Source organism: Cherax quadricarinatus, chromosome 26 (genome assembly GCF_038502225.1).
Source record: "Cherax quadricarinatus isolate ZL_2023a chromosome 26, ASM3850222v1, whole genome shotgun sequence".
Taxonomy (NCBI): domain Eukaryota; kingdom Metazoa; phylum Arthropoda; class Malacostraca; order Decapoda; family Parastacidae; genus Cherax; species Cherax quadricarinatus.
In genome coordinates, this window is record NC_091317.1 from 38,341,306 (window position 1) to 38,354,970 (window position 13,665).

General features: G+C 38.3%; 1 protein-coding gene across 1 annotated transcript in view; it reads right to left on the reverse strand.

The window, feature by feature from the left end:
- Window positions 1-13,665, reverse strand: part of LOC138853249 (probable glutamate receptor) — a 69,305-nt gene that overhangs the window by 12,810 nt on the left and 42,830 nt on the right. The window contains exon 10 of the mRNA XM_070088969.1: window positions 75-255. Within this exon, the coding sequence (XP_069945070.1) occupies window positions 75-255 (181 nt within the window). The remainder of the gene's footprint in view (window positions 1-74; window positions 256-13,665) is intronic.

The window sequence follows — 13,665 nt, forward strand, 5'->3', positions numbered from 1 at the left end:
CATATTCACGCGTTTTGGCATCTAATGTTTAATATAAAAATCAAGTAATTTGTAGTATTTTCCTTTGACTCTACCTGTTCTCGTGAAGTCTTGAGCAATATTAGACTTGCTGTCACCATGAACATTTATAAGAACGTGGTCACCCCGTCGCACCAAAGTGTTTATAAGTCCTGGAAACTGTGGACGTGGTACGAATATCAGGCGACCAATGTTCTCTGCATCAGCTATCTCCCGGTATATACCAGACTTTGCTGCCTGAAACAGTTAATATGGAAATATATATATATATATATATATATATATATATATATATATATATATATATATATATATATATATATATATATATATATATATATATATATATATATATATATATATATATATATATATATATATATATATATATATATATATATATATATATATATATGCAAGAAATTCGCAAGAGCAGGGGAAATATACAGAAACACTGGCCTCTGGCTGAAGGAGACTCGAACCTACGAACCTTGGAACAAGGTACGCCTGCTCTCGCGAATTCCTTGCATTGTTAAAATCTCTAGTAAGGCTGATGCATGCAGGGGATGAGATGAAAAGCTGTAAGCCTTCTCGCTGAAAGCTGGCTGCCTTGGATCAACGTGTAGCGCAAGCTGGACGCCAAGGAATTGTCCAGTGTGATGAGATTGGTATAGCACTGCGTACCTTCTCCAAGTTTCTAAGGTTCGAGTCTCATTCAGCCAGAGATCAGTGTTTATATATAATATATATATATATATATATATATATATATATATATATATAGTAGGTTGGTAGACAGCAACCACCCAGGGAGGTACTACCGTCCTGCCAAGTGAGTGCAAAACGAAAGCCTGTAATTGTTTTACATGATGGTAGGATTGCTGGTGTCTTTTGTCTGTCTCATAAATATGCAAGATTACGGGTACGTCTTGCTACTTCTACTTACACTTAGGTCACACTACACATACATGTACACGTTTATTTACACACACTCATCTGAGTTTTCTTTGATTTTATCTTAATAGTTCTTGGTCTTATTACTTTTCCTTTTATATCCATGGGGAAGCGGAATAAGAATCTTTCCTCCGTAAGCCATGCGTGTTGTAAAAGTCAACTAAAATGCCGGGAACAATGGGCTAGTAACCCCTTTTCCTGTAAAGATTACTAAAAAGAATAAGAAGAAGAAAATTGTCAAAGTGGGAAGTCTGAATATGCGTGGATGTTGTGCAAATGATAAGAAAGAGATGATTGTGGATGTTATGAATGAGAAGAAGCTGGATGTCCTGGCTTTAAGTGAAACAAAGCTGAAGGGGGTGGGAGAGTTTCAATGGAGAGGAATAAATGGGATTATGTCAGGGGTTTCAAATAGAGTTAGAGCTAAAGAAGGAGTAGCAATAATGTTGAAGGATAAGCTATGGCAGGAAAAGAGGGACTACAAATGTATAAATTCAAGGATTATGTGGAGTAAAATAAAGATTGGATGTGAAAAGTGGGTTATAGTAAGCGTGTATGCACCTGGAGAAGAGAGAAGTGTAGAGGAGAGAGAGAGATTCTGGGAAATGTTGAGTGAATGCGTGGGGAGTTTTGAATCAAGTGTGAGAGTAATGGTGGTTGGGGATTTCAATGCTAAAGTGGGTAAAAATGTTATGGAGGGAGTAGTAGGTAAATTTGGGGTGCCAGGGGTAAATGTAAATGGGGTGCCTTTAATTGAGCTAAGTGTAGAAAGAAATTTGGTAATAGGTAATACATATTTTATGAAAAAGAGGATAAATAAATATACAAAGTATGATGTAGCACGTAATGAAAGTAGTTTGTTAGATTATGTATTGGTGGATAAAAGGTTGATGGGTAGGCTCCAGGATGTACATGTTTATAGAGGGGCAACTGATATATCGGATCATTATTTAGTTGTAGCTACAGTTAGAGTAAGAGGTAGATGGGAAAAGAGGAAGGTAGCAACAACAAGTAAGAGGGAGGTGAAAGTGTATAAACTAAGGGAGGAGGAAGTTCGGGCGAGATATAAGCGACTATTGGCAGAAAGGTGGGCTAGTGCAAAGATAAGTAGTGGGGGGGTTGAAGAGGGTTGGAATAGTTTTAAAAATGCAGTATTAGAATGTGGGGCAGAAGTTTGTGGTTATAGGAGGGTGGGGGCAGGAGGAAAGAGGAGTGATTGGTGGAATGATGAAGTAAAGGGTGTGATAAAAGAGAAAAAGGTAGCTTACGAGAGGTTTTTACAAAGCAGAAGTGTTATAAGAAGAGCAGAGTATATGGAGAGTAAAAGAAAGGTGAAGAGAGTGGTGAGAGAGTGCAAAAGGAGAGCAGATGAAAGAGTGGGAGAGGCACTGTCAAGAAATTTTAATGAAAATAAGAAAAAATTTTGGAGTGAGTTAAACAAGTTAAGAAAGCCTAGGGAAAGTATGGATTTGTCAGTTAAAAACAGAGTAGGGGAGTTAGTAGATGGGGAGATGGAGGTATTAGGTAGATGGCAAGAATATTTTGAGGAACTTTTAAATGTTGAGGAAGAAAGGGAGGCGGTAATTTCATGCACTGGCCAGGGAGGTATACCATGTTTTAGGAGTGAAGAAGAGCAGAATGTAAGTGTGGTGGAGGTACGTGAGGCATTACGTAGAATGAAAGGGGGTAAAGCAGCTGGAACTGATGGGATCATGACAGAAATGTTAAAAGCAGGGGGGGATATAGTGTTGGAGTGGTTGGTACTTTTGTTTAATAAATGTATGAAAGAGGGGAAGGTACCTAGGGATTGGCGGAGAGCATGTATAGTCCCTTTATATAAAGGGAAAGGGGACAAAAGAGATTGTAAAAATTATAGAGGAATAAGTTTACTGAGTATACCAGGAAAAGTATACGGTAGGGTTATAATTGAAAGAATTAGAGGTAAGACAGAATGTAGAATTGCGGATGAGCAAGGAGGCTTCAGAGTGGGTAGGGGATGTGTAGATCAAGTGTTTACATTGAAGCATATATGTGAACAGTATTTAGATAAAGGTAGGGAAGTTTTTATTGCATTTATGGATTTAGAAAAGGCAAATGATAGAGTGGATAGAGGAGCAATGTGGCAGATGTTGCAAGTATATGGAATAGGTGGTAAGTTACTAAATGCTGTAAAGAGCTTTTATGAGAATAGTGAGGCTCAGGTTAGGGTGTGTAGAAGAGAGGGAGAATACTTCCCGGTAAAAGTAGGTCTTAGACAGGGATGTGTAATGTCACCATGGTTGTTTAATATATTTATAGATGGGGTTGTAAAAGAAGTAAATGCTAGGGTGTTCGGGAGAGGGGTGGGATTAAATTATGGGGAATCAAATTCAAAATGGGAATTGACACAGTTACTTTTTGCTGATGATACCTTGCTTATGGGAGATTCTAAAGAAAAATTGCAAAGGTTAGTGGATGAGTTTGAGAATGTGTGTAAAGGTAGAAAGTTGAAAGTGAACATAGAAAAGAGTAAGGTGATGAGGGTATCAAATGATTTAGATAAAGAAAAATTGGATATCAAATTGGGGAGGAGGAGTATGGAAGAAGTGAATGTTTTCAGATACTTGGGAGTTGACGTGTCGGCGGATGGATTTATGAAGGAGGAGGTTAATCATAGAATTGATGAGGGAAAAAAGGTGAGTGGTGCGTTGAGGTATATGTGGAGTCAAAAAACGTTATCTATGGAGGCAAAGAAGGGAATGTATGAAAGTATAGTAGTACCAACACTCTTATATGAATGTGAAGCTTGGGTGGTAAATGCAGCAGCGAGGAGACGGTTGGAGGCAGTGGAGATGTCCTGTCTAAGGGCAATGTGTGGTGTAAATATTATGCAGAAAATTCGGAGTGTAGAAATTAGGAGAAGGTGTGGAGTTAATAAAAGCATTAGTCAGAGGGCAGAAGAGGGGTTGTTGAGGTGGTTTGGTCATTTAGATAGAATGGATCAAAGTAGAATGACATGGAAAGCATATAAATCTATAGGGGAAGGAAAGAGGGGTAGGGGTCGTCCTCGAAAGGGTTGGAAAGAGGGGGTAAAGGAGGTTTTGTGGGCGAGGGGCTTGGACTTCCAGCAAGCGTGCATGAGCGTGTTAGATAGGAGTGAATGAAGACGAATGATACTTGGGACCTGACGATCTGTTGGAGTGTGAGCAGGGTAATATTTAGTGAAGGGATTCAGGGAAACCGGTTATTTTCATATAGTTGGACTTGAGTCCTGGAAATGGGAAGTACAATGCCTGCACTTTAAAGGAGGGGTTTGGGATATTGGCAGTTTGGAGGGATATGTTGTGTATCTTTATACGTATATGCTTCTAAACTGTTATATTCTGAGCACCTCTGCAAAAGCAGTGATAATGTGTGAGTGTGGTGAAAGTGTTGAATGATGATGAAAGTATTTTCTTTTTGGGGATTTCCTTTCTTTTTTGGGTCACCCTGCCTCGGTGGGAGACGACCAACTTATTGAAAAAAAAAAATATATATATATATACATATATATATATATATATATATATATATATATATATATATATATATATATATATATATATATATATATTTATTATTATTATCACACTGGCCGATTCCCACCAAGGCAGGGTGGCCCGAAAAAGAAAAACTTTCACCATCATTCACTCCATCACTGTCTTGCCAGAAGGGTGCTTTACACTACAGTTTTTAAACTGCAACATTAACACCCCTCCTTCAGAGTGCAGGCCCTGTACTGTATATATATATATATATATATATATATATATATATATATATATATATATATATATATATATATATATATATATATATATATATATATATATATATATTTATTTTTATTTATTTATTTATTTAGTAATTTAAGCATACATACAGAGGTACAAAAAAATACAGGTAAGAGCAGCATACCAAAGCCACTTGTATGCATAGCATTACGGGCTGGCTTAAAATTAGTTTAAGATTAACTAAGCAATGATGTAATCAGTGATAAAACATTATTGTAAACAGATAACAATAAAGCGCAAATGAATATTACAAAGACAGGTCATATGGTTGCATGCATTGCTGTACATTCAGTAGAATGTTAGGTAGTGTATTTAAAAAATAACAAAGTTAGATTGGGTCTTAGGTTTACCATTTATGTGATATAATTGTGAGAAACATTTAAGATATACAATTTATAAGGTTCAGTTGTTCAGTATTTATTTGGTTTTGGGTGAGTAAGTGATCTTTGAGAAGAGACTTGAATTTATAAACAGGTAGTGTTTCTTTTATATTTACAGGTAATGAATTCCAGATTTTAGGGCCTTTTATGTGCATTGAGTTTTTGCATAGTGTGAGATGGACACGAGGAACATCAAAGAGTGATCTGTGCCTTGTGTTATGGTCATGTGTTCTGTTGAGGTTGGCAAGGAGATGTTTGAGGGGAGGGTTAATATCAGAGTTAAGTGTTCTATGTATGTAATAGGTGCAGCAATAAGTATGGATGTTTTGTATGGTGAGTAGGTTTAGTGTTTTGAATATTGGTGGAGTGTGCTGCCTGTAGTGAGAATTTGTTATCATTCTGACTGCAGCCTTTTGTTGGGTAATTAGTGGTCTGAGATGGTTAATTGTTGTTGAGCCCCATGCACAAATTCCATAGGTGAGATAGGGGTAAATAAGAGAGTGATATAGGGCCAGGAGGGCTGACTGTGGAACATAGTACCGTAACTTCGATAGTATGCCTACGGTCTTGGAAATTTTCTTAGAAATTTGTTGTATATGTGTATGAAATTTGAGTCTATTATCAAAGTGGATTCCTAAGAATTTTCCCTCTGTTAGCTTTGTGATAGGTGATCTGTTTATCATTATGTTAAGAGGGACATCTGTAGCTCTGTTACCAAACTGAATGAAGTAGGTTTTGTCAATGTTTAGTGTAAGTTTGTTAGTCCTCATCCAGGTAGATATTTTCTGTAATTCGGTATTTACAGTATTGGCTAGCGTGACTGGGCTCGGGTGAGAGAAGACGTATGTGGTGTCATCTGCAAAAAGTGTGGGTTTGAGTAATTGCGAAGCATTTTGTAGGTCATTTATGTATAGGAGAAAGAGAAGAGGGCCAAGGACACTTCCCTGTAGGATACCAACTGTAATTGGTTGTGCGGAAGAGTTTGCCCCATTTGCGTACACATATTGGCTTCTGTTGCTGAGGTAAGACTTGAGGTAGTTGAGGGAGTGCCCTCTTATACCATAGTGTGACAATTTTACGTGGAGCAAGTCATGGTCAACTGTGTCAAAAGCTTTACGTAAATCAATGAAGATCCCCAGTGGGACTTCTTTTTTTTCTATTGCAGTGTGTATATGTTCTAGCATGTGTATAATAGCATCATTAGTATTTTTATTAGGCCTGAATCCAAATTGGCAGGGGTTGAGTATGTTTTGGGAGATGAGGTAGGAGTAGATTCGTTTATGAATTAATTTTTCGAAGATTTTTGAGAAAAGGTGTAAGCTGGATATTGGCCTATAGTTATTCAACTCTGTTTGATCTCCTCCTTTATGGATCGGGGTGACCCTTGCTATTTTGAGAACTGTGGGGAAAGTGGAGGATTCAATGGATTTGTTAAAGAGTGTTGCAATGATTGGTGATAGCACTTGTGACACTTTTTTGTATATAAAGGGTGGTAAGGTATTTAAATCTTCTGCCTTGTTTTTTAGTGCGTTGATAATAAGGGAGACTTCGTATGGGTTAGTCGGAGCTCGGAACAGTGTGTTCGGGTAGTTGCCAGTGAGGTAGTCATTTGGTGGGGTATCTGAGCTTGGGATTTTATTGGCAAGGTTTTGTCCTACAGTGGAGAAGAAATCATTGAGTCTGTTTGCTGTTTCTGTTGGTGGGAGGTGGGGTTCATCTGATTTTGCTAATTGTATTTCGCTATTTCTTGATATCTGTACTGTTTTTCATATAGGTGTTTTGTATTTATGGATTTGAGAATGCTGGGTGTTAGCCAGGGACTGTTCAGTCTCTTAGCTGTCATCTGTTTAGTTTTTTAGGGCAGTGCTTGTTATATATATATATATATATATATATATATATATATATATATATATATATATATATATATATATATATATATATATATATATATATATATATATATATATATATATATATATATATATATATATATATATATATATATATATATATATATATATATATATATAAATATAAATATATATATATATATAAATATATATATATAAATATATATTATTTTATTTTTATTATCACACTGGCCGATTCCCACCAAGGCAGGGTGGCCCGAAAAAGAAAAACTTTCACCATCATTCACTCCATCACTGTCTTGCCAGAAGGGTGCTTTACACTACAGTTTTTAAACTGCAACATTAACACCCCTCCTTCAGAGTGCAGGCACTGTATTTCCCATCTCCAGGACTCAAGTCCGGCCTGCCGGTTTCCCTGAATCCCTTCATAAATGTTACTTTGCTCACACTCCAACAGCACGTCAAGTATTAAAAACCATTTGTCTCCATTCACTCCTATCAAACACGCTCACGCATGCCTGCTGGAAGTCCAAGCCCCTTGCACACAAAACCTCCTTTACCCCCTCCCTCCAACCCTTCCTAGGCCGACCCCTACCCCGCCTTCCTTCCACTATAGACTGATACACTCTTGAAGTCATTCTGTTTCGCTCCATTCTCTCTACATGTCCGAACCACCTCAACAACCCTTCCTCAGCCCTCTGGACAACAGTTTTGGTAATCCCGCACCTCCTCCTAACTTCCAAACTACGAATTCTCTGCATTATATTCACACCACACATTGCCCTCAGACATGACATCTCCACTGCCTCCAGCCTTCTCCTCGCTGCAACATTCATCACCCACGCTTCACACCCATATAAGAGCATTGGTAAAACTATACTCTCATTCATTCCCCTCTTTGCCTCCAAGAACAAAGTTCTTTGTCTCCACAGACTCCTAAGTGCACCACTCACTCTTTTTCCCTCATCAATTCTATGATTCACCTCATCTTTCATAGACCCATCCGCTGACACGTCCACTCCCAAATATCTGAATACGTTCACCTCCTCCATACTCTCTCCCTCCAATCTGATATTCAATCTTTCATCACCTAATCTTTTTGTTATCCTCATAACCTTACTCTTTCCTGTATTCACCTTTAATTTTCTTCTTTTGCACACCCTACCAAATTCATCCACCAATCTCTGCAGCTTCTCTTCAGAATCTCCCAAGAGCACAGTGTCATCAGCAAAGAGCAGCTGTGACAACTCCCACTTTGTGTGTGATTCTTTATCTTTTAACTCCACGCCTCTTGCCAAGACCCTCGCATTTACTTCTCTTACAACCCCATCTATAAATATATTAAACAACCACGGTGACATCACACATCCTTGTCTAAGGCCTACTTTTACTGGGAAAAAATTTCCCTCTTTCCTACATACTCTAACTTGAGCCTCACTATCCTCGTAAAAACTCTTCACTGCTTTCAGTAACCTACCTCCTACACCATACACTTGCAACATCTGCCACATTGCCCCCCTATCCACCCTGTCATACGCCTTTTCCAAATCCATAAATGCCACAAAGACCTCTTTAGCCTTATCTAAATACTGTTCACTTATATGTTTCACTGTAAACACCTGGTCCACACACCCCCTACCTTTCCTAAAGCCTCCTTGTTCATCTGCTATCCTATTCTCCGTCTTATTCTTAATTCTTTCAATTATAACTCTACCATACACTTTACCAGGTACACTCAACAGACTTATCCCCCTATAATTTTTGCACTCTCTTTTATCCCCTTTGCCTTTATACAAAGGAACTATGCATGCTCTCTGCCAATCCCTAGGTACCTTACCCTCTTCCATACATTTATTAAATAATTGCACCAACCACTCCAAAACTATATCCCCACCTGCTTTTAACATTTCTATCTTTATCCCATCAATCCCGGCTGCCTTACCCCCTTTCATTTTACCTACTGCCTCACGAACTTCCCCCACACTCACAACTGGCTCTTCCTCATTCCTACAAGATGTTATTCCTCCTTGCCCTATACACGAAATCACAGCTTCCCTATCTTCATCAACATTTAACAATTCCTCAAAATATTCCCTCCATCTTCCCAATACCTCTAACTCTCCATTTAATAACTCTCCTCTCCTATTTTTAACTGACAAATCCATTTGTTCTCTAGGCTTTCTTAACTTGTTAATCTCACTCCAAAACTTTTTCTTATTTTCAACAAAATTTGTTGATAACATCTCACCCACTCTCTCATTTGCTCTCTTTTTACATTGCTTCACCACTCTCTTAACCTCTCTCTTTTTCTCCATATACTCCTCCCTCCTTGCATCACTTCTACTTTGTAAAAACTTCTCATATGCTAACTTTTTCTCCCTTACTACTCTCTTTACATCATGTATATATATATATGTATATATATATGTATATGTATATATGTATATGTATATATATATATGTATATATATATATGTATATATATATGTATATGTATATATGTATATATGATGGGGTCCACCTCTGGTGTAAATTGTGGGACTCACAGCCTCGGAGAAGTGAATAAAAAGGCTTCAGGGAAGAATATTTGGATTTCTTCCTGAAGTCGTTTGAATATTCCACTTCCCCTACCACCCCATCTTTTCATTCTTTTTTTTTACCAATAGGAATATTTTAATACATAATATGGTACAGAAGGTTTAAGAGATACATTGTTGATATAAAGGTGGCATATACGGTACATGTTGTTACGTGTGTATCACCGATTATAAGGCGAAAATCTCCTCCAGCTCCTCAGAGCTGGGGCGTGTGCCCAAAATACAGCAGGCATTACCCCTTTGAACAGCCGCACTGAGCCGCTGGAACAGTATATATATATATATATATATATATATATATATATATATATATATATATATATATATATATATATATATATATATATATATATATATATATATATATATATATATATATATATGTATGTATGTATATATATATATATATATATATATATATATATATATATATATATATATATATATATATATATATATATATATATATATATATATATATATATATATATATATGCAATAAGATCACAGTAAACAGGTGATTTCAGAATATGCAAAACAACCACTCTGAAAGAATAGAGAAATTCCAAACGCTTTCGTGACTACTCACATTATCAAGGAACTATGAAAGTAAAGCATCTAAGGAAGGTATATAAGGGGGTCTGGCCAACACCTCACTATCAGATCCCACAACGGTTAAACACCTGACGCGCGCCGACCCAACTGGACAGGTCCTTTGCACAACCACCAACAAACTATTCTACCCATGAAATTTTTTTAAATTATTATTTGTCCAGTGTATTATTAAATTCTTCCCAAATTCTATTAATTATAAATGGATCTAATTTATATAAACCAAAGGAAATATTCATATTATTGTCAAAACTGCTTTTTATGAAACAAGATTCAATTATATTCCTGTCGACCATGGACTTGCTTGATACTACTTTCTCAAGTAGTGTCTATAAGATTCCTTGTAAAATTTGCGATAAAGTTTATTACGGTCAAACTGGTAAAAATCTCGAACTAAGATTAAAACAATATAAATATAGCATTAGAACTGGACAAGATTCCAATGCTCTATTTATCCATGTAAGAGATTTTAACCATCCAATTGATTTTCAAAAACTTGACGAAATAGTATCAAGCAAGTCCATGGTCGACAGGAATATAATTGAATCTTGTTTCATAAAAAGCAGTTTTGACAATAATATGAATATTTCCTTTGGTTTATATAAATTAGATCCATTTATAATTAATAGAATTTGGGAAGAATTTAATAATACACTGGACAAATAATAATTTTAAAAAATTTCTTGGGTAGAATAGTTTGTTGGTGGTTGTGCAAAGGACCTGTCCAGTTGGGCCGGCGCGCGTCAGGTGTTTAACCGTTGTGGGATCTGATAGTGAGGTGTTGGCCAGACCCCTTATATAGCTTCCTTGGATGCTTTACTTTCATAGTTCCTTGATAATGTGAGTAGTCACGAAAGCGCTTGGAATTTCTCTACTCTTTCAGAGTGGTTGTTTTGCATATATATATATATATATATATATATATATATATATATATATATATATATATATATATATATATATATATATATATATATATATATATATATATATATATATATATATATATATACACACAATATAGGGAATTTTCTCCTACCACCCCCTATATTTAATTAATATATATTTTATTTAAAGACAAAATACATTGACAAAACATATTGACACAAATGATGCCTCCCAAAACTTACTTCCTGAGATTATAATAATAATAATATTAATAAAATAAAGCGCTAAACCGACAATGGTCACGCAGCACTGCAGGACAGAGAGTAGTGCCCGATTTATGAACAGCTAGTTGGAAAAGGATCAGACGTAAGGAAAGAAAGGGACTGGAAGGATGCTAAAATCTATACGTCAAAGTTCGTGTAGCAAAGCAGTTACTGACATGAAGTCAAAAAGGAAGCGGGTGTTCTGTAGGTCTTTTCTGGGCAAAATGAGCAGAAGTCAATGGAGTGTCATCAGCAAATGGTCTAGAACGATTAGGCGTTCGACCGTAGGCAGCCGACCTAAGACAGGTGGGCAATCCGAAAATCGTCGCACCATATTTGGGGAAACCGGATGCATGGTCAAAGATATGCAAGGTCAAACATAGTAGAAGAGATGGGTGGAGCCTAGGCACCTGGAGCAGGTGACAGAGCATCACGAGCAGAAGGTACAGGGGTATGGGAATGGTCCAAAGAATGGTCCAATAACGAAGCAGGGTCAGAACAGGATGCGGTAACAAGAAGGGGCCTGGGAGGAGTGGGGGGTCATGGAACGAAGACTCCATGATGGTGGTACTTTTTTATTATTATTTTAAGAAAAAAAAAGAAGGAAAGAAAACAAGGAAGCAGAGTGACAGCTACTAGAAGGCATGAAAGGGCTATAAGTTCCCTTCCGCATCCAAGAGGACCACACCGTAAACCAGCGTACTGGGATAGCAACCTCACATCCACCGAGGCACCTCGGCGGACAAAGGAGAGAGAGGTTGGATACCCACCACAAAGCATACCTCCCTCTGCTGCCACCTCCCGGAACCGACAGGCAGCCTCTAGAAATACACCCATCATCTGCAGAACACCTTGGAATCTGGGAAGGGAGCAGGGCGACTCCAGACGATCCAGATTCCACGGCAAACTACACCACGCCCAAGGGACCTCATGGAATGGGATGAACCCCAACACACTTTCCCCTACATAGGAACCGTAATGCCTGTGGGGAGGACTCCAGAGGCTACAGAACAGGACGGGGAAAAGGGAGGGATGGGGAGGACAGGACGGGCGGGACTTAGGTTTGGTCGGAAGAAGAAGACCAAAGGATCTAATTCCTCAGACCAAGAGCCTCTTCTCCGCTGCAAGGAGCCCCCAACAAAGAGGACTTCCTGAGATGCTCACTAGCCCTCAGCAGTCCAAAACTCAAAGAATATAACTCTCTCCTAAAAACCATGCTAGAGAGTGCATTTAATCTTTCCCTTGAAGATGGATAGTGGTTGCAAGCCTCACTTTCAGTCAGGCTTGGGGGACTGGGAGTACGTAAACCTTCCTAAATTGTCATACCCACTTTCTTGTCCTCCTCCTTGGCATCAGACGAGTTAATAAAACAAATTCTTCTGGATAACGTCGCTGATTCAGCAGAAACACAGGATCCTAGCTGCACCATTGGCATTGCTGAGTGGGAGACTCTTGCTGCTACAGCACCATAAACTAGTGCAGCACTGGCCTACAAGCAGTCCAGTGGCATGGCCCCATTACTGAAAAGATCCATGACAGCATGCTCAGGACTGCAACATCCAACAGGGAGACTGCCAGTCTCCAAGCTGTAAGCGCACATCATTCTGGAGACTTCCTCCAAATAGTTCCCATTTTGACAAAAGGGACATACCTGGACCCACAGACCCTCGCCCCATATTGCAGTGGCTCTCCTTCTCACTGCCGCAATTCACACGGAGTATATATCCATTTGCAGGGATGCGCAAGCCAGCCGATATGGTCTACATGGTCTAAACTGCTCTATAGAGCAAGATGCAATGAAGTCAGTGACATCATAAAGAAGAGCCTTGCTACAGCTGGGTGCCCAGCTGAGAGAGAACCCCTATCCCTAGCATCCATCAATACTCACAATCCCACAAACTGCCTTGATAGGATCACCATCTGTCCTTGGACGAATGGCAAGCTTTTAGCATGGGACTATACCTGCATGTCAAGCGAGTCACAGGGAGGACAAGATCAACAAGAATGGAGACATAAACTATAGTATCAATACTATGTCCCAGTGGGATCAGAGACATTGGGATCATGGGGGAGAGCGCCATGCGTTTCTTCAAAGAACTGGGTTCCAGACTCACTGACACCACCAGGTACCCGGGGGCGACCACTTTCATGTTTCAGTGCTTCACTATGACCATCTAGAGAGGAAATGCTTCTTGTATACTTGGTTCGCGTCCAGCTTCAGAGGAGCCGGAGAAGATTAATAATCTTTGTTATAATGTACTACTGTA